Consider the following 19,881-nt stretch of genomic DNA (forward strand, 5'->3'; position numbering starts at 1 on the left):
TGTATTCATCTGCTCAATGCAGGCTACTTTGTGAAGCTCTTTAGCTATAACTGAGTCTAATTGCTAGCATGATGCAAGGAAAAGCGCAATGTTGCTGCCATCTCCACTGCAGTTGTTTGCATGAGTGGGACTGGACAGTGGGCACTCTTTGCTGAAATCGATACACTCCAGGCATGGTGAGGATTGAGCTGCAAGGTAATCACATACTGTAGTGTCAGAGAGAGAAAGGTATAGACTGACAAACTTGCCCTGACACTTTAAAGATAAGTAAACTTGCAGGGGTGAGAAGGCATTGGAAACTTCTGGCCAGGCATAATGGGTGGACTGGACACATACTTACAGACAGGGCTATTCAGTGATTTTGACAGAAAAATCAGAACGGCCTAAATATTTGATTTGCCTGGGAACTGGCAACTGGCTACCCTCCTTTTAAAATCAGATATACTCACAAAGGGTCATAATAAAGCCAGTAAAAGCTAACAAACCATACATTTCTGAGCTTGAGATAATAACAGATGGAGTCTGTTATTGATTTTTTATTGCAGTCCAAAAACTGAGCTCCCCACAGTCGACTCCTGACGAAAGAGCCAGCGATCCCCATATTACAGCCATAATCAAAAAGCCATAATTACATACCCCAGAGTTCTGATTTATTAATTTCTCTCATTCGACATTAATGACACATCCTCCCATTAGGGAGCCCCTTCCGCTTCTCCCCGCAGTGGACTGAATCAGCCTTTTACATCGCTTCCATTTTCGGTCGCTGCCTGTCGGACACGCTAAGAAGAAGTGAGGCTGCCATCGAACACCAGTCGAGCATTTTAATACATTTTTTCTTCATTAACTCACGAGTGCAATGCACTTAACACAAAGACACAATAAAGGCTGACCCAAGACTTGGGAACAAACTTGAGGAGTGGAGACCTGGCTCAAAGGATAAGTGATTTTTGAAAGCACAAATAACTTTATTTCTCTGCCAAATGCTGTATACAGTGGCATGCCAAAACTGTCTTAAATAATGATGAAATCTTGTCACATTTCTTACTCGCTGTGCTCTTCTGGCTGTGCTCATGTACAGACACTGAATATATGCAAAAGTTCAAGGAAATGTTGCTAAACTGAAAGTGGGTGTTTTCTCAATCTGCTGCAGACTGAGGCCAGCCTGGTGTAACAGATCCTGAGACCTAGCAGAGGGTGCAGCCTTTTTTATTCTTTTATTTCCTGTTTGACATATACCGCTATATCCTCCAAGTCTGATGCCATACCTGAGCCTAATACAGCAACAAGCTTCAAACTAGACGGGAATACATCCCAAATTTAGTAAGCCTAAAGATCATACCTCAAAACATGTTTCAGAGCAGAAAAATATCAACTCCTGTAATATGGCAGAATAACAAAACTTGAAAGATGTCCCAGCCAGACCTACCGTCAAACTTTTTATGGCGAGAGACGAACGTTGTACGCAGGTTTTGGCTCGTCTCCTCCACCAGGTTCTCAAACTCCAACTTGCTCTGCAGATTAAGTTTATCCTCCATTTCTGATGTGCAGCAGGTGTAACCTTGGGAACACACACGCAGATGTTCACCTGTGAAAGATAGGCAGACAGATACAGAACGAGAGAGAAAGAGACAAAAACAAAGAGAGTGAGTTAGGTTGAGACCATGGGGGTGGGCTCCCCATGAAGAAGTGAAGCCATCAAACAGAAAGAGACACTGTTTGATCAGGCTGCTTCTGCGAGTCTGGATTCCCATAGCAGACTGTGTAATGCAGGATCACACACCAGATGACATGGTAAAGTTGCACTGAGAGAGCACTAGTGAACTTAATAGGCCTCGCTACTACACAGCACCCACCCTTACTAGTATCATACTTCAGCTTTTTTAGCAAACTGAATTCAACTGACTTTTTTCTTTACAAACAAAACACATTCACAGGAACCACAAAGTTCTGATCATACGTATAATCCTTTACTTCAGGATAGGATACACATTTTGACATTTGAATTTGATCTATCACATGATTCCAGAAGTTGACCTTAAATATGGGGATTACCATGGCTATGTCCTATGACCTTATCAGTCAGTCTGTGCGACAGACATGTAGGTACAAACCTAAAACTATCCTGCAATGCAGCACTGTGCCTCGTTTTAGTGCAGGAAAGCAGCATCCCTCCATGTAATGGTCTAATTGGGCACATATGAGGAGTAGTGGACAAAAAAGAAGAAGCTCAGGACAGGACACAATTGAAAATTCATATACGGCAGCAGGATTTCTCTCTTTCTCTCTCTTTCTTTCTATCTCTCTCTTTCTTTCTCTCACTCTCTCTCTCTCACTCTCTCTCTCTCTCTCACTCTCTCTCTCTCTCACTCTCACTCTCTCACCCTCTCTCTCTCTCACGCTCTTTCTCTCTTTTTCCACCCTGCTTTTCCAAAAAAGCCTCAGCCTGGCTTTTGCAATCCACACTTCATTGCATTTCCTTCCAGCCTGTGGTGATTAAGTGCCCTGTCACACTGAATACTGCAGTGGCACCTTCCTGGGCGCAGCGTTGGCAGTGGTGGCACATCTGGAGCCTGAGATGCCTTAATGTATGGCAGACAGGTCTCCTGGCTAATGATGGGGAGAGTTTAAATTACCTTCAGCTTGGCCATGAAATACTTTACTGACAGAGCGCAAGGGGGGGGGGGGGGGGGGGAGAAAAAAAAATAGGGTCACTTTTGACGATGCTATCTTCTTTTACTGAGGCCTGGAAGGAGGTGTGAGTAATTTAAGGGTAATGTGAATTGGATTCAGCTTTAGACACAAAGCGGGTCCGTGTGTGTGTAATGTTTGTGTGTATGTCTGTGGGAGGAGACAGAGAGAGAGAGAGTGATGGAGAGAGAGAGAGAGAAAGAGAGAGAGGGAGGGAGGGAGAGACAAAGACAGAGACCTAGGCCCTATTTTTGCACAGGCAGCTAATAACACCCATCAACAGCTCCTAAGTGCAAACATGGCTCCCGAGAGACAAGGGCCCTGGATGCTGATGTGACTGTGGCAACCGTAGCCCCCTTGGACTGCAAATGGACTATTGGGTATTGCATAAGGCTCACTGGGATCAAATGCTGAAGAGCAACCCTCAGGTTGTGCAAGATGAATTCTCACTGCATTTTATTTTCAGCCACTGTTCCCTTGAGAAAAGGTTATGACTTTCATACACACAAGACATAATGCCCAAAAAGGAAAAACAAATCACACTTGGATGTAAAAAATTAGAAAATCTAATTCCAAATGTAATAAAGTCCTAATATACTCATGACTGTCATAAATGTTGACGTAACACCTATCTAAAACCCGTGCATGTCACGACACATAAGTTAATAGTGTTCAACAATTAGCCAGCCTGAAAATGTCATGGCCAACCATCCATGTGTAAAGGTAGAAGTAGTTAAAAGGAGCATACAACCCTTCATAAATAAGGGAAATAAATCATACTAAATTTGTCTGAAAGACCTTATTGCTTAAATATGAGCTGTGGTCCCATCATTTTTGTCACACGTATACAAACTTAAGCATGCGAGAGCTTCATCTTTTGCTGCTCAAACACCAGTGCAGCCATATTATGTGCCATCTTGCTCGGGCAGCTGTTTCATATTTTGATCTGTTCGATCACAGATGTTGCGAGACATTGCTCTATAAATTCCTTATTACCAAAAGCCTGGTCATACACCGTAAATGTACATAATTATAGAGGGTGAGATAATTGAAGACAAATTGTAATCGGTGAAATTTCACAGTGACGTGTGTTGGCATCTGTTCACATCTGTTTTAATTAAAGACGATGTCGGCACCAGAAAAAAAATAAGTTAAAAAAATGAATAAAACAACCAACAAAGCTTTTTGCAGTACTTCCGAGAAAGATGACCGCCCGTCAACAATTTCTATCTCTTACTTTTTTTCCACTCTGTTCTAAACAGATGTGCCGAATCGTTATGGGTCATTATCTTGCCGATCCCGAACACGCCAGAGAAGCGCGGAGTGCATCGTAATTAGGCCCGGATCTGCTGACTGCGAAGCATCGCTCCCGCTCGCTGCACATCTAAATCCCGATGAAAGATGGGAAGACAAAGCCCATTTAACTCAGCCTGACATCAGGCAGCGAGAGGGCAGCTCCTTTGTGGAAGTTCACAAAGTTCCCTAGATTGTTGATATCATCATTTTTCTTTTTCTTTTTTGGGGAGAGGGGGGGTGGGGGATGGGTAGGGTAGATCCTTGCACACAGGACTGATCAGGTTGGGTTTTTTGGTTTTACAGAAGGTGCTGGAAAATGTTTAATTTTCAGTCCCCTGAAAAGTTATCAAAAGAAGGCCAAAAGGTGCATTTACAAATGCCCCCCACACCCCACAAAAACAAACAACAGACTAAATAAACTAACATACCTAGTACGATGCAAGACTGGAAACAGAAGTACCCAAAAGTATCACTCTTGTGCATCCGAGCATCACCAGCATACAAAGCATGAAACAATCGCCATCTCCAACAACACCAGAAAAAGACGCTGTGACTGTTCTTGTCATCTTTCAATAAACTATCCAACACTCTCAGTTTAATGTTGATTCAAATAACGCTCTGTCTTACAAACGATTGCATCATTGGATTAGAAAATGTATGCATGTATTGATATTTAACAAGTGTGAAAAAAGGCTCCATGTGATTTCATTGATCTTCTTCCATGAGACATCCAAGTCAAAGAAAATCCAATTAAACATTCTAAATATGAGATGAGTCTAATTTTAAAGCTGCTTTAACATAACTAAAAGCCTCTTAACTTGCAGGCTAGATCAGTAGTTTTTTGTTGTTGTTTTTAGATGCATTATCAATTACTCTCAAAAACCCAAACACACAATGCAGATTCTAAAATACATTGTAAAACATACGACGTGTAGTGGGTGTGCGCTTCACCCACCAGAAATGCATCAATGTGGCACAGTCAGAATGATTGAAACTATCTTAAGCATCCCGGCTGCTGATGGTTGCCTGCTGCTAGCCTGTCACTTGAGGACAGATAACTGTGGCTCTGAAATGGTGAGATGTCGACTGACAGATGTTTCTGACAAGGGTCTCAGGGTTGGAGGCTGTCAGTCATGAAAGCCGTGTCAGCTTGACGTCCAGGACAAGCCCTTTTGATTAAGAGTCAACATAACTCAAGTTTAATGCATGCCTTCACTGTGCTGCTACAAGCCTTTGGTTTAAAAAGAAAAGTGTCAGGGAAAATAAGCATTTGTGCCTGTACGTGAATGGAAGTCATTCTTGACACATTACGCAGAAAGGCTGCCATTTGGAGAAACAAGGAAAGAAAGAAAGAAAAAGAATAGCAGAAAAATGTCAGAGAGCAACATAAAAAGAGCCTTTGAAGAAAGGGTATACTGTAGTCATCCTGGAGCTGAGTAATAACAGAGATTACGCCCCACAATGGCTCCCTTGATTCGTCAAAAACACATCTTGCCATGCCAACAGCTGTGAATCAAAGTTCCTCTATTTTCTCCCACTATCTGCCGAAAGCACAGGGATGAAGGCACTCTAAAAGGCATCATTCAGAGCTCCATTCATGTATTGTCAACCTCCCACAAAATACTAAGATTTTGCAAATCAAACCCTTACCTAGAGGAGAGGAACTGACTACTTAATAGGAGGCCCACTATGTGAGGTTATTGTCTTGCTGACGTGACAAAAATGTTGGGACACAAAACTAAATGAAAAACTAGGGAGAGGCATTTGCAGCCTACCTAGCAACACAGGGCAAACCATTACAATTCATTATCAGTACTTCATTATGTAATCATTATTTGTATTATTATTATTATTATTATCATTATTATTATTATTATTATTAAGAACAACCTTATAGACACCCAACGATCTCACACACAAAAAAATGGCCTACTTGAAACTTTCACTTTCCCTAATCAGCGCGCGATAAGATGCCGGCCAGACAGACTAGGGTTTTATCTACTTTAAGGCGAGCCAATGTTCATCAAGCCCAGGCATGGATTACACTGTCTGACATCATTCAAAAAGGGAAAAGCTGAAGATCACATAAGCACACTGCAGACACTAAAGGCCAAACAAAGGTGATTACCACGAGGGAAGTGCCTTTTGTTTCTCTTGGAGAGATATTTCATTGTTTAAATCCATCTGAGTCGCGATAATAGAGTCTGCTTTTTGCCGGCAATAATTAGCGTGTGGATAATGAGTTCTTCATTTTGGCAAGAAAACACGTTTACTTTCATTAATTGTCGTTTAATGATGAAATGAATGAATTAAAGTTATGAAAGTTTAATGAATGAATGAAAGTTATGAATGAAAGGACTAAGGCAACAATGAGTAAGTTGATGCTTTCCACTGGTCGTAAAACATGAATGCCAATGAGAAACGTTGAGTCTAAGCACTACTGTTTCAACCGTCAAACTTCATTTTTAATGATCATAATAAACCAAAAAACAAGCCATTGTTTGAGACTCCTTTAGTAGTAAGACAATGAAAAGGATGTGGGGTTTGGTTAATGCTTCAGGTTAGTTGACAGTTAGCCTCCATATGTTAAAAGTGCTGATCATTTACCAAATAGGTACTGATAGTTTATTGACTTAATTGAAAGTAATTGATCATTAAAGGAAAGTGTTTCCTCTAGTGATAATGGAGGGAATGGACTGTAAAACACGGAGGTCAAGGAAAGGTCATAGAGACCGGGGTGTTCTTGTTAAGGCACTGAACGAAAGGCAGAATGAAAAGAAGCCAGACACATTCCAGCTTTCTGGTCTCCAATCATAGACACAAAAAACACAGAACACCAAACATCATCTTTTGATGATTTCCACTCTCCCACCACATACTGTCTGCACTATGACAGCTATGCTGTGAGAAGAAAAGACCATTTTTCTAAGTCTGAACCTTCACATTCAACTTTGTAATGTTCCAAATTGCTCATTCATGCATGATGTTTTATCATCAAGTGTTTCTGTTGAACCCTGAAAAACCGGGTATCCAAGGTATGTGCGAGCACAAATCATTAGGCAGATCATTAAGCAGAGGCTTTCAGGAGGAGTCGGAGGCAGCCATGGGAGCCTGGCGTGCCCACTGCACTCATCCATGCCAGCGAAAACTTGAAGCAACTCTCTATGGTATTCATTAGTCTACCTGGCCACGAGGGTTTACCACACATGGTCACAGACATATGGTGTCCCCTGGACCCTGGTGGCAAAGTTTGAAAAGTGTCTCTGCCAAGCTCCCCGCCCGGCCTGAGAGAAGGAAAAAATAACGGAAAAAAACAACACAGGACGGGAAATGCTCTGCTTCAGTAAGACGACTCGAACGAGTGCTTCTTTGACTGACAAATCTGGATCAGAGAACACAGAGCCAGCACAGTACATGTGGGGTTTTTTGGTTGTTTTTTTTCTTTTGAGGTGTGCTATGATGTGTCTCTGTTTTCTAATAAATTCATTTAGCCCAATTGTTGTTCACTGCCTCGCTGCTGTTTGTTGAGACCTTTTGTCACAAGCCTCCTAGTAAGTCATTCATCATGCAGTGATACTCTACAGGGAATTGGGGGGAAAATCGTCTGGAGCCCGTCCTGCGACCACAGGGGTGTTTCATTTTTCTGACGTTGATTATAGCAAAGAGGGTGAGCCGGGATCACGTAGGGGTAACCGGAGTCCTACTCTAATTCCATGACTAATCAACTGCCAGGTCTGCTCCCCCACCCCCCCTGTGACTGGTGTTTTCACACCGCAGAAGAAGCCACGCTCGATACCCCGGTGAGCTCCATGCAGCGCGAATAACCCTCACCCGCATCGATCCGCCATCAGATATGCCTTCATCAAAACCATTCATCCCCCCAACCCCCAGATCAAACGCCTCACTGAGCTGCTATGCAAGAGCAAGTCGGCCTCTGCAGTCCTGAGCGGTAGGCAGCAAGGGGTTGGGGGGTTCAGTACCCCCCCCACCCACATGCGACCGTTCAGATATTAGCCTAACGCAACCAGGTCTGGTAGATCTCATAGATATCATCCCCCACTTGACAAGCCTCGTTTATCTGATTAGTATTTACGAGTGGTACAGAGATAGAGAGATGGGCAGAGGGTTGGACCGGGAGCCAGCACTGACTGAATGCAGAGAGAGGAATCCGCCTCCACACTCACTCCTCTTCCCTTTGTCTGGGCCGTTTGATCTCTCTAACTGCGGTGGCCCTCAGAGGATTGCCACTGAGCTCGGTGTCTGACAGCGCTCACGTCTCCGTTTTCATTACCGCGCTGCAGTGCTAACGGTGCAAGATCTCTGCTGAGCCATTCCAACATTAGACGTGGAAATAATAGAAATATGTGTTAGGATGAGTCTGAGAGGGCAAGTCAATAATTGATAATTATGCTCTACTCAGGTTCGGCACATGAGCTGCATCTTACACAGAGAACAGGTAAAAACTCTGAATGTACGAACGCTATAACCAATACACTGAACAGTAAATGGACTACTTTTTCTCCTTTCCTTTTAGACATTTTCTGTGGGTGGCAGCACTAGAAACACACTGGCAGTCTTTGCACGGTAGCACGAGAAGCATGGCAGAAGTGCAGACGAGTTACATTCTTGAAAAGAGGTGAAAAAAAAAACTGAGTGTCCACCAACTGGATTAAAGTTTACAGGGGGATTGAGGGACTGTTTAGAACCAGCGTCTCATCTTCAAAGCAGACGGCACTGCTGTGGCCCCAGTCAACGAGCGCGGCTAAATCCCGTAAGCCTCTCGACAGACACTTCATCCTTATCAATTAAACTTTAAGCACTTCATTGTTAGCAGCTCTTACAGTGTTTGTTTCCTTGCCATCACCATTCCCATCATGTCTTTTGTGTATGCCAAGTGTAATAGGACTATCCATAATCATTATGCAGTACTTATCGTAGTGTGTACAGAGACATAAAGGACAATCATCGATACTCATGTGTGTATTTTTGTTGTTGTTGTTGTTGTTGTTCAATTTCATATCCATATGCATATACGCGCAAAAATTGTATCTAAGGATGTCCTTGCCATCTGGACATCCGCCCCATTGCCCACATCTCTCTCCCTTTCAACAATATCCACCGGGACCCAGAGACCCAAATTGAATCTATCCAAACAAGACGTGGCGTGCAATTCCCAAACCAAATGCCACCATATGCCACCGCAACCAAAGCCCTGATGAAGCCATCCCCAACTTTTAAAATAACTTTCGAATTTGACATTGCCACAGATTGGTGGGCGGCCTGGCAAAAAATACTCACTTGTACAGTGGCCAAAGACGTGTTGTTTATCACATCCCCCACTTGGATGAAAACTCATTAATATGTGTATGTTTTGTGTAAAGTGTAAGTACGGTAAATCTGTCATCTGTATATGTATATTACTATTATAAACTATATTATAGTATCATTAAAAGTTTAAAGTTATTAAAAGTTACACTTTGAAATCGTGTCACATAATTGGTGGGTTTATTCACAGTGCACATATGGTTTAAGCTCCATCTATAATAAAAAGTGCACTTTGGACACAATGACTGTTCTGCATGGTCCACTGATGCAAAGATTTCAATGGACATTTACTGCTTACCCAGAATGCATCTGACATGACACATATTCTATGGAACACCAGAGCTCTTTTCCCTCAACTCCACCAGTGCTATAAAGTCTATTTAATGTCCATTAACATTCCTGTGAACATTTTAACAGTTCCCTGGTCAAATACCCAGAAACACTAATGACACGTCACAGTCCACTTGCAGGTTGGCGGCCCTTCTGGTAAATGTCATAGAGACCCCATTGGTTCAAAACTTCATCGGGTCACACACGCTACTGTTGGCAATGATGCATGCAAGCCATTAACGTACTCCTGAATCACACATGGAGCTCCGAGTCTCACTCGCTGCGTTTGGAAAGCTTACGCTCGACAGTCATTTGCAATTCCCACTCAAATTATCACATCATGTGAGAAGGGAAGTTGTGGAGGGAACGACTAATAAAAGACATACACCAGATAGAGAGAGATAGCGAGAGAGAGAGAGAGAGAGAGAATGACTGAGTTAGTGAGAGAGACCGAAAGAGAGAGCGTGAATGAGTGGGGAATGGTAGAGACAGAGAGCTAGAGAGTGAGAAAGAGTGTAAAAGAGACAGCAAGTGCATGAGTACCCCTCATTAAAAGAGAGGAAAAAAAGAGTGAGAGTTGGAAGAGGGAGAAGTGGATGAGCTCTATCCAAGTCCACAGATGCTAACTGGAGCATGGCACATCTATACAGGTAGCAGCTGGTGCCTGGGCCTGGCCCAAGGAGAGCCTGGAGGGGGCCAGTGATCCTCTCCATTTAAGGCCCATGGTGGCAGCGGCCGTACAGCCTGCCAATCGGGGCGGATAGCTGGTGGCACTCCGCTACTTGCCAGCATGCAAAGGACATGTTGTCGCCCCCCCCCCTCCCCCCACCAACAGAAAACTGAACCATCTTCGGTGGTCCAAACTGTTTCGTGGGGTTTGAGGTGGGGGAGGGTTATGGCTCAAATACAGCCAATTCCGTTATTATTGACCATGTGTGGTTTGTTGAGAGGGACAATATGAATTTATTTCCTGTGATGCAAAAACAGAATGTGTATCAGAGACAGACAGAATGCTTCTCCGCGAGGAGACGAAGACCCTTCTAGAATCTTACTGGCCGCAGGGGATGTTCACAAGAATTTGAGAGGAGTAATGAAACAACATTCCCAAGGCTAACCGAGCTGATAGAGCCAACTTTCGTTCATATCAGGTCAAAATAAAGTCAACTGCAATAAAAAGCATCTATGACTCACACTCAGACTTATAATCATCCATAATTCTCTTTTAATGAAGAGGGAGATGCCAGACATTCCCAGCCTAAGCGATCAGTAAATATGAACCTCTGTGTCAAGTACTGAGTTATACAAGTTATATTCCCCAACAAATCCGCCAAAATCCTGACACTCTTGCTACTCTGACTGCACAATAACACTGTCGGCATGGATGTGTGCCCTCCAAAAAGGTGCTGTGTATTACGCATGCAATGTGTTGAACATCCACTCCTCTCTGCCGCCATAATAGATAATTTTCTGCTCCACTAGGGCCAGAAAAACAATGTCATTGTTTAAATATTAGTGCAATTCCCTGTGCCTTAAACGAGAAACGGAAGCAATATTATTCAGACTATCCGCATTGTGGCACCTCTCTCACCCTCTCTCTCTCTCTCTTTCTCTCTCTCTCTGAAGGCTTCACAGATGTAATGGCGTGTGAATTTGCCATATGAGGAAATGTGGTTCTACGTCATGGACAATGGACTTTATTTTCATTGCAAAGCACCCCCCTCACTCTCAAGTCTGTTTTATTTGAAGGCGCTAGAAATAGGAAGTTACATCCGTCCAGACGATTGCAATTACCTCCTGCTTTAGATTTAGTGCTTCTCTCTTTGTGGAACTGTACAAGATATTCCAGCTGATTTCTGAGGGGGCAGAGACTGCTCCAAAAAAAACTGTAATGAAGAATTGGATGTTACATCGACTGCCTTGACTATGGTTTTGTGTAAGGTTTTCTGACTATGCAGCAAATGCCATAGCAATATACTTTTGTTAAATTCTAATTTCCCCCACATAATGCCTCATTTGTCTTCTACAAAAAATACACTCACAAGACACTTTCTCAAGAGTCAAAGCTCTTCTCCTGTAAAAAAAAAATAAAATCTTTGTTTCTTAATCTTAAGAGGATGTACAAGATAAAACATATTGCCATGTGCTTTGCTATTAAGTTGATCCATTTCACTATTATGTGAAAGATATAATGTCGCCATAGCACTTCCAGCTAAGCCATTTAAAATTCTAGGGAAGCGGGCTGCCTTCTTTGTTAGGACTGAAAATGTAGCAGAAAGCTAAAATTAACCACTTTGTCATTTCCCCTGGACATTGTTAAGTTATAAGACATCTTTTTCTTCATTATCGTTTGAATTATTACAAACTAATGTCCCGCACGTGATGAAATCCCCCGGTCATCCATGAAAGGCGTGAACCATTAAAAGCAGCAAATGTACTAACTTCCCTCTGAACTAACTAATGAAAGAAGATCATATTGTCACTCCTCCTCACATCACAGTCATCACCTCATTGTAAGTGGAAGACTCCGAGGAACAGTGGAAATAACTTCTGGGGTGCATGAACAAACTTCCAGTGTTTCCATGGCAGCCATCATTTATTTGTTTTGCTAAGACGGTATTTACTGATTACCTTCCCTTGGGTGCAGCTTATGCCAGAACCCATCCACCATGTAATGATTTCTGTGCATAAACAACAATAAAATGAGTCTCCCAGGTGATTGTTTTTATTTGTGCTCCTGACACCTTGCTGTTATTTGAGGGGGTTTCTAGATCCTTCTTTTTGCTCCATGCAGGCAGCCTTCGCACGCTTCAAATCTGCCTGTCTGTGCAGGCTGCACTTGGGGGCTTTGATACGGCTGTCCCTACAGGATGCAACAAAGTCTGCGGAAGAAAAGATGGGAAGATGGCAGACAAAGGCAGCTCCACCTGATGCTCCGACCACAGCTGCCAGTAAGCCCATGGAGCCTGCTTCAAACAGCACACCCTCTCGTTGAAAGCACGGTTGAATTTCACCGATGCAGATAATGTAATTTAGAGTGTGTTTTTAAAAAGGCAAGGGGAGGATTCAAGAGTAAGATCGTCACTTAAATGTAATACAGCTTAATACTGTTGCCTGTTGTTGAGGTTGGTGGACCTTTTTAATTCCAAAAACGTTTTGTTCTTTCAGTTTGTCTGTTCATATAATTCAAAGGGCATGACTGCTTTTGAATATTATTTGTACAATGTTCATAGCCAGTCCATATAAGCTTTGTTTATTTTTGCAGGTCTTTTTTTACACTCTCCCCTCTCCATTTGATCTGATAACCACTGGACTGCATCAACGTTCTTACCCACCTCTCTCTGTCTCTTACACACACACACACACACACACACACACACACACACACACACACACACACACACACACACACACACACACACACACACACACACACACACACACACACACACACACACACACACACACACACACACACACACACACAAACACAGCACAGCCTTTCCCAGCCTTAATCCCCAACGCAAAAGTTCAGATGGATTATACACTCATCCAGTCAGCTCTCCTATCACACAAGCCTCTCTCTCTCCCTCTCTCTGTCTCTCCCTCTCTCTATCGCTCTCTGACCCTTTGCTCTTTTTCCCCCACATCCCGTCTTTCATTCCCGTGGCCCTTGTTATTTTGTGGTAAGGCCACTCTAGTTCCCCTAGTTCCTCTCTTTTTCTCCCTTGTCTCCCCCAACACACTTAATCCCTCAATTTACAATTGCTTGCGGCCCTTCATTTAAACTTATTTCTAGTTTCTAGTTTATTTCTAGAGGATGTTGGTGCGATTGGGGAGGGGGGTGGGGGGGGGGGGGGGGGTGAAGCCTGTAATCCCCCCCAATAGCAGTACTGATTTGGTCAGGCGACTGATTGAAAACTGAGAGTAAGCTGTGGCAGTCACCTAAGCCAGTCTGGAGCACCATTGGTTTTCACAGCTCTGTCTGCATACCTTATATGGCGTTAAGGGAAAGGCGCTGAACTCCGAGCCCTGACTTTATGCATTTCACACATGGATGCTTACAGAGTTTTGACAGATTCTCTATGGCCAAGCAAAGGGGCCTGCTTTAATCCAGTAAGTTTCAGGTGCGGCTAGCAAAAAGGAGACAGCCCTTTTCTTCTCAGGAAAACTCACACAAAAAAAAAACATTATTGAGGGAAAAATGTTCTTGTGGGACAAAACAAAAGAAGACACATGGAGAGTAGAACTTTCGGCTTTTCCAACTCCATTCCAATACACACCTCAGAACATCAGTTAACCTATTATGCAAAATGCACTACAGCCACCAAACATACTTCATACTTCATACCAAAAGTGACTAAGGCAGCCATAACTATAGGAAATGCTGTCTCCCAGCAAGACTATTGTGGCACTAGAAATATACAATGAACTAAAAGACACAAACATTTTGAAGCACTAAAAAATGCATTTATTATGTGTTGCTGTATCATCTATTTTTGCATAAATTAGTGTTGCAGTACAAAACAAAAAGAAAAAAGTATGTCACCTCTTTACAGTATCTTGTCATACCAAACAAATAAATCTGAAATTCTGCAACATGGCAGCAGTTCATTTCCTACATTATATAATTTATGTTGTTTAGTAGAACAAAACGTATGTAGATGCTTTTCAGTTCAGTCAGTGGAATAACACAACAAATTACCACTAGAAGTCTACGGAAGCGCTAATGCTGATCCATGGTGTCCTCTGTATTTGGAATCAAATTTTTATGAAATTTACATTTACTGCAATATTATCCCTTGATTTACAATAAATCTTTAGAATTTGTTTTAGCATATCTTATCCACCCCTACAATCATCAACACCCCACAAATATTTCAAGCCCAGGAGCAATCATGACAACAAAAACATCTGGTTTGCCTATATAAATACACAATACTGTGAAAACCACTATTAAGTGTGTGTACATTTACTGTGTGGTAAATGGCATCAGAGGTACTGTGACTAGTGTTGCTCCTCAACAAGCAGCCAGCAAAGGATGACAAAGTCACTTTTGATAAAAGTGCCTGCTAAGTGTCAGAACTTTCCTATAGTTGGATCTATTTTTTGGTTACTTTGTTACTCACAGATACCCTATGACTTACATATCCAGCAGTCATAGTGGAAAAATGTCTTAAGCGAAAACTACATCTATATGTCAATGCAAATGCTGTAATACCACTTTTGTATAGTTGGTAATGAGTCTGAAATAAAAACTAAACAAAAAAAACATAATAAATCTAATGCAAAAATCATATAAAGTGTATTCGTTTGTCTGTCAAAATACAGCATATTTTCATCTACAATTACCTACATTTTGAGTTTCTATATGTCTGCCAAATTTGCTGTAGTTGTAGAGCCCTTTGCTAGTGGTGAACATTGACTGAGACAGGTATCTATGAATTTCAGAAGAAGTGGTCATTGAATGCCTTTTGTATCAAAGCAATGCTAAAGTATCACAGCTTAAATAGTATAGTCTACTGACATGGTGAGCGTGTTAAGTGCTTTGAAAAAGTTGGCATGGAAATGACTTGGAATGGAAACTGTCATGCCAACAAGCAAACACACAAACTGAGTTTCATCAAAGTGCCTCGTCTTGGCACTAACCTCATTAAACCCTCTGGAAAATGCTGACACACCAACCTGCCACATACTCTGCTCGTGCACGGATAATAATACACCATTGTGAAACAACATGATGAAACATCTCATCAAGTGTTCTGTGAAACCCACCCACACAAGGACAACAACAGTACTGTCACCCATCATTCAACTAATCCCATTTAAACCTTGACAAATTAACTCAAACTATTAGACGCAATTAAAATCATGAGAATCATCAAGTATATGGTCCACATTATCATCATTTCTACAGCTTTATTAGGGACTTAAATGGATTGTAGCTTGCGGTGCTGTTCACGGTTATTTCACAAGAATTATGTGAACCGCAATGAAATAATATTATTGAACCCTCAACCTCAAAACATTAAGGTAATTTTATATTCGTATGTGAAGACACACGGATGAGTAATTCTGTGAGTAGGAGATTTAGGCTGAATATGAATTAAACATAGGCTACCATCTTCAATTTCAAACACTGAGTTACACATTACAGTTCATACTAACTATCTACAAAAGTGTTATAAATAAAGATAGGGCTGATTATTGTTAAAAAAGTGCAGCCCATGATTCTAAATCCATTACACTTTTGGTCAAATTCAGTGAACTGCTCCTCATGGTCCTCTATCAGTTTATTTAGAGTGTGTGCCCAAAAAAACATTGTTCGGACACAGTCCTGGCTCTGTAAATGGGAAACAAACATAGTGGCTCAGACCTGCGCCATAAACAAGTCCAGTACAATCAATACATTGCTTTGGGAGCACGGAAGGGGGAGTGTAATTTGATTGGCTGTTATGAAATATTAGCTAAATTATGAACAACCTTCCGCCAAAACCATGGATTGCCAACAGAAACACATAATGTATTACACCCTCAACCTACTGACCATTCTTTCGTGAAGACCCAGGCTTCGGCCCAACACTGTCCATTGATGCGGCCTTCACAGCTTCGATTTATGTAACAGTTAAGCATGAAGGCATCAGGGCCAGAATAAGACAAAGCGCTTGGCCTTGTGGCCCCTTAATGATGCCTCCTGAGTGAGCGGCCCGCATGTGGAAGTCGCGGTGGGAGCCCCCCCCCTCGGCTCTTAGTGCTTCACAGTAGCCCTTCCCTGTAGGGCCGCTATTCAAAGCAACACAGTCCCCGATCCCTCACCGCAAATCCCTCTCTGTCTAATTAACTCCTTCTGCACCCGTAACCCACATTCAAAAATAGGTACAGATCTGATTTAAACTGTAAAAAACATACCACTCCTCCACACATACACACGCACACACTCACACACACACATTCACACACATTCACACACATTCACACACACATACATGCACATACACACATTCACACAGACACATGAATACACGCACACAAACACACACACGCACATACACACACACACACACACATGAATACACACACACACACACACAAAAACACGTGAATACACACATACATACACACACACACACACACACACACACATAGACACACACCACCCCCCGGCTGGTTAAATGTTAAGTAAATTGTCAAAGTCGTGGGGCGTCTGTGGAGGCAGACTGTTGGAAGGCTTTTTACGGTTGTTGAGTAGGCATGTTTTATGTGGAAAACTCCTACGTCTGCCTCCAGCAGGGATTTGGGAGAAATCTATGAGCGCGGTTCTGTACATCTCTGTGTCTTGCCTCACACAGTCTAAATGGGTGTCTTACTGGCAAAACAAAGTTGTTTGATGGTGTGGCGAATGGCTGTTACACACAGCATCACTGTAAATGGGGAGGCAGGATCTGTGACTGATTCGAAACACCCACACACCACTGACACATACACACAGAGACACTCACATACACACACATATAGACACGCACACACACATACAAACACACACTCACACACATAGACAGGCACAATAACTCACACTCCCTTACAACAACTGACACCATAACAACTACAACAACACACCTGAACACACACATACAAACTCAAAAACACTCACACAAACACACTCACTCACACGCTCTCTCCTTTCTCTCTCACACACACACACACACATGCGGGCACACCGACACACACACACGTACGCGCACACACAAACACATACACACTCTTTCTCTCTCCCTCTCTCTCTCACCAACACTCACACAGTCACACACATGCACACACACCCACACCAAAAGTGGCATTTCATCCAGCCCCTTCTGAAGCAGGCCCTGAGTGAAGGTTGACTGGCATGTAATGAACTGGCTGACAGTTGCTTTTTGCTGCAGAGGCATGAAAGGAGATGAGCTCTGGAGGTAGAGGCAGCGCAGGATGGCTTCAGCTGACCTGTTTCAAATGGAAACCATCTCAGCTCTCCTTTTCAGCTCTCTTCACAATGCCATGACCCATTCCCACGCCCTCCTCAAAAACAACATTTATACACTCGGCCCAGTCTACGCAAGGAGCTATAAACTGTTTCAAAATTCATAGTGTTAGCGTTTGAGAAGTTCACAGTTCAATGGTAAGCCAACTATCTAATCATAACATTTTCTTCTGCTATTGTGCTAAACCTCTAGCAGGAAGCCTCCACTCTTCAATTGGTTTGCAACTTAAATTGAAAAAAAAAAAACTGCAGCAACACTGGTTTTAATGAATGCAGTCTTAAAATTGTGACTCCAGAATGTATTTAAAATATCTATTTTTTTAAGTCAGGTCTGCACCGACAGATGGTCAGCGAATCAAATCTGATTTTGAAAACATTAATTACGATCATATTTACATGTATTTTACTTGTAAACAGTTTTGTCCCATGTCAATCAATGTACTGGGGTACATTTTGTCAGTATGCGAGCTGCTTGTAGACTTCTATTCAACGCACCATCCAGTCTCCAGAAATCCTCTACCAACACTTTCAAGATAATCCTATTCCACACAATTGCTGTGATAGAATTGGAAGGAACTTGCCGAGATGCCATCATCGACCACCATCCAGTTTGCCCTATAATTATAATCACTCACAACAGGCGGAAAACATAAATGTTCAAACGACCACACCAGCTATGTTTCTGAAACCAGGAAAAAGAGGAAGCGAACGTGACGGATTTCCTAATGGTGCTGACAGAAACCCCAAGCACTGCAAGAGATGGCAGAATAATGTAGTGTTGGTTTTTCTATGCCACAGATAGGTCTATGGGTCTGATAGAAACCTCCTCACCACCTTCACAGCCCTGACCAGGCAAAAACAAAGACAGAAGCGCTTGGACTCTTGCTCAAAAGAAGGCACCTTTTTTGGACGGGGGTTGGGGGGTGAGGGGGTAAGGGAGGGTATGTGTTGAGCGATAGCTGCTCATGCGTAAACCCTTTTATAATGCCCCCCCTCCATCTTTCTCTCTTTTTTTTCACCTCGTAAATTTCCTCCTCCCTTGAGTGCAATCTAAAAGCCTGTTTCCTATCTGTGTCGTGAATATAATCTAGCTCTGCTGGTCTGTGGCTGAAGTTGTCAAAATAATTAACTTATGCAAATGCAGTCTTTCTTCCCCTCTCCCTCCACTCTCCGCACGTGATAACCAGCATACCCGCATTATTAGCAAAAGTGCACGATGTGACCAGAATTGCCTCTCTTACATGATGCAGCATCCAATGAGTTGGATTACTTAAATGCCATCGCCCAATCTGAGGACGGGCAGGAGACACCTGACGCACTTGTGTTAGCATTGCTAATTAGCAATAATTGAGTGCTTTCTTCAGTTTCTCTCCTGGGGCCAGCAGCGAGTTTGAAGCGCATTTATGCAAAGATGATTTCAAGACGTTAAAAATCCAATTACACATGGCTGGGGCTTTTTCTACTGAACTGGAATTAGGTTTATCTTTCCTTGGAAGACACATACAACCCCCCCCCCCACACACACACACACACACACACACACACACACAGACACACCTCGACAAATGTGCTTAAAAGGACAAAAACCTTTGTGTTGTGTTTGTCCCCTGACATACAGTAGTTAAAAACAATGTGATTTTAACAAGACATATCATGGGCATCTTACTCACGGTAAACTTTCAGCTTTTCCGCAGAATTCCATGGCTTGTTGCTCATGAAAATATAAACAAATGCCCCGAGTAGCAGATGTACTAACAAATTAGCACTGTTTCACAAACATGCGCCTAAAAACATGGCGTGGTACGTACAAACCAAACAACACATTCCCAAAACCGCATTCTTTAGTGTTGCAGGAGCGTGCAATGATAGGTTGCACTTTCCCTACTTATGCAAATGCATTTATGAGAGTGATGTGGTAGTTTTGGGGAAAACATGTGAAGAGATGTGCAAAGAATTTTCAGAAGCAATGGAAGCAGTACACCAGTTTTGCTCACTGTGCATCTTTGTCTTTCATTCGCCTTTTTATGTCTTGCCATCTCTTGTTCACATCATTCACTTCCCTTTGTGTAGCTATTACAGTATTGATTTAATTAAATTAAAATATTGATTTGTGAAAGCCAAATAGGTATCAGGTTTTTTTTTAGTGGTTTTAAAATAAGGTCCTTGGAATGTCTCTTTTGATTAGCATAAATACATATTTCCTGACTTTTGTTGCCTTTTTATTGTCA

The 19,881-nt window shown here is 42.4% G+C and overlaps 1 protein-coding gene across 2 annotated transcripts in view; it reads right to left on the bottom strand.

The window, feature by feature from the left end:
* gpc6a (glypican 6a) overlaps positions 1–19,881 on the bottom strand; it is a 117,837-nt gene that overhangs the window by 92,704 nt on the left and 5,252 nt on the right. For both annotated transcript variants that reach the window (XM_080835786.1, XM_080835785.1), the window contains exon 2: positions 1,427–1,585. In XM_080835786.1, coding sequence (XP_080691912.1) covers positions 1,427–1,585 — 159 coding nt within the window. The remainder of the gene's footprint in view (positions 1–1,426; positions 1,586–19,881) is intronic.

The sequence above is a fragment of the Sprattus sprattus genome (genome assembly GCF_963457725.1).
Source record: "Sprattus sprattus genome assembly, chromosome: 3".
Taxonomy (NCBI): Eukaryota; Metazoa; Chordata; class Actinopteri; order Clupeiformes; family Clupeidae; genus Sprattus; species Sprattus sprattus.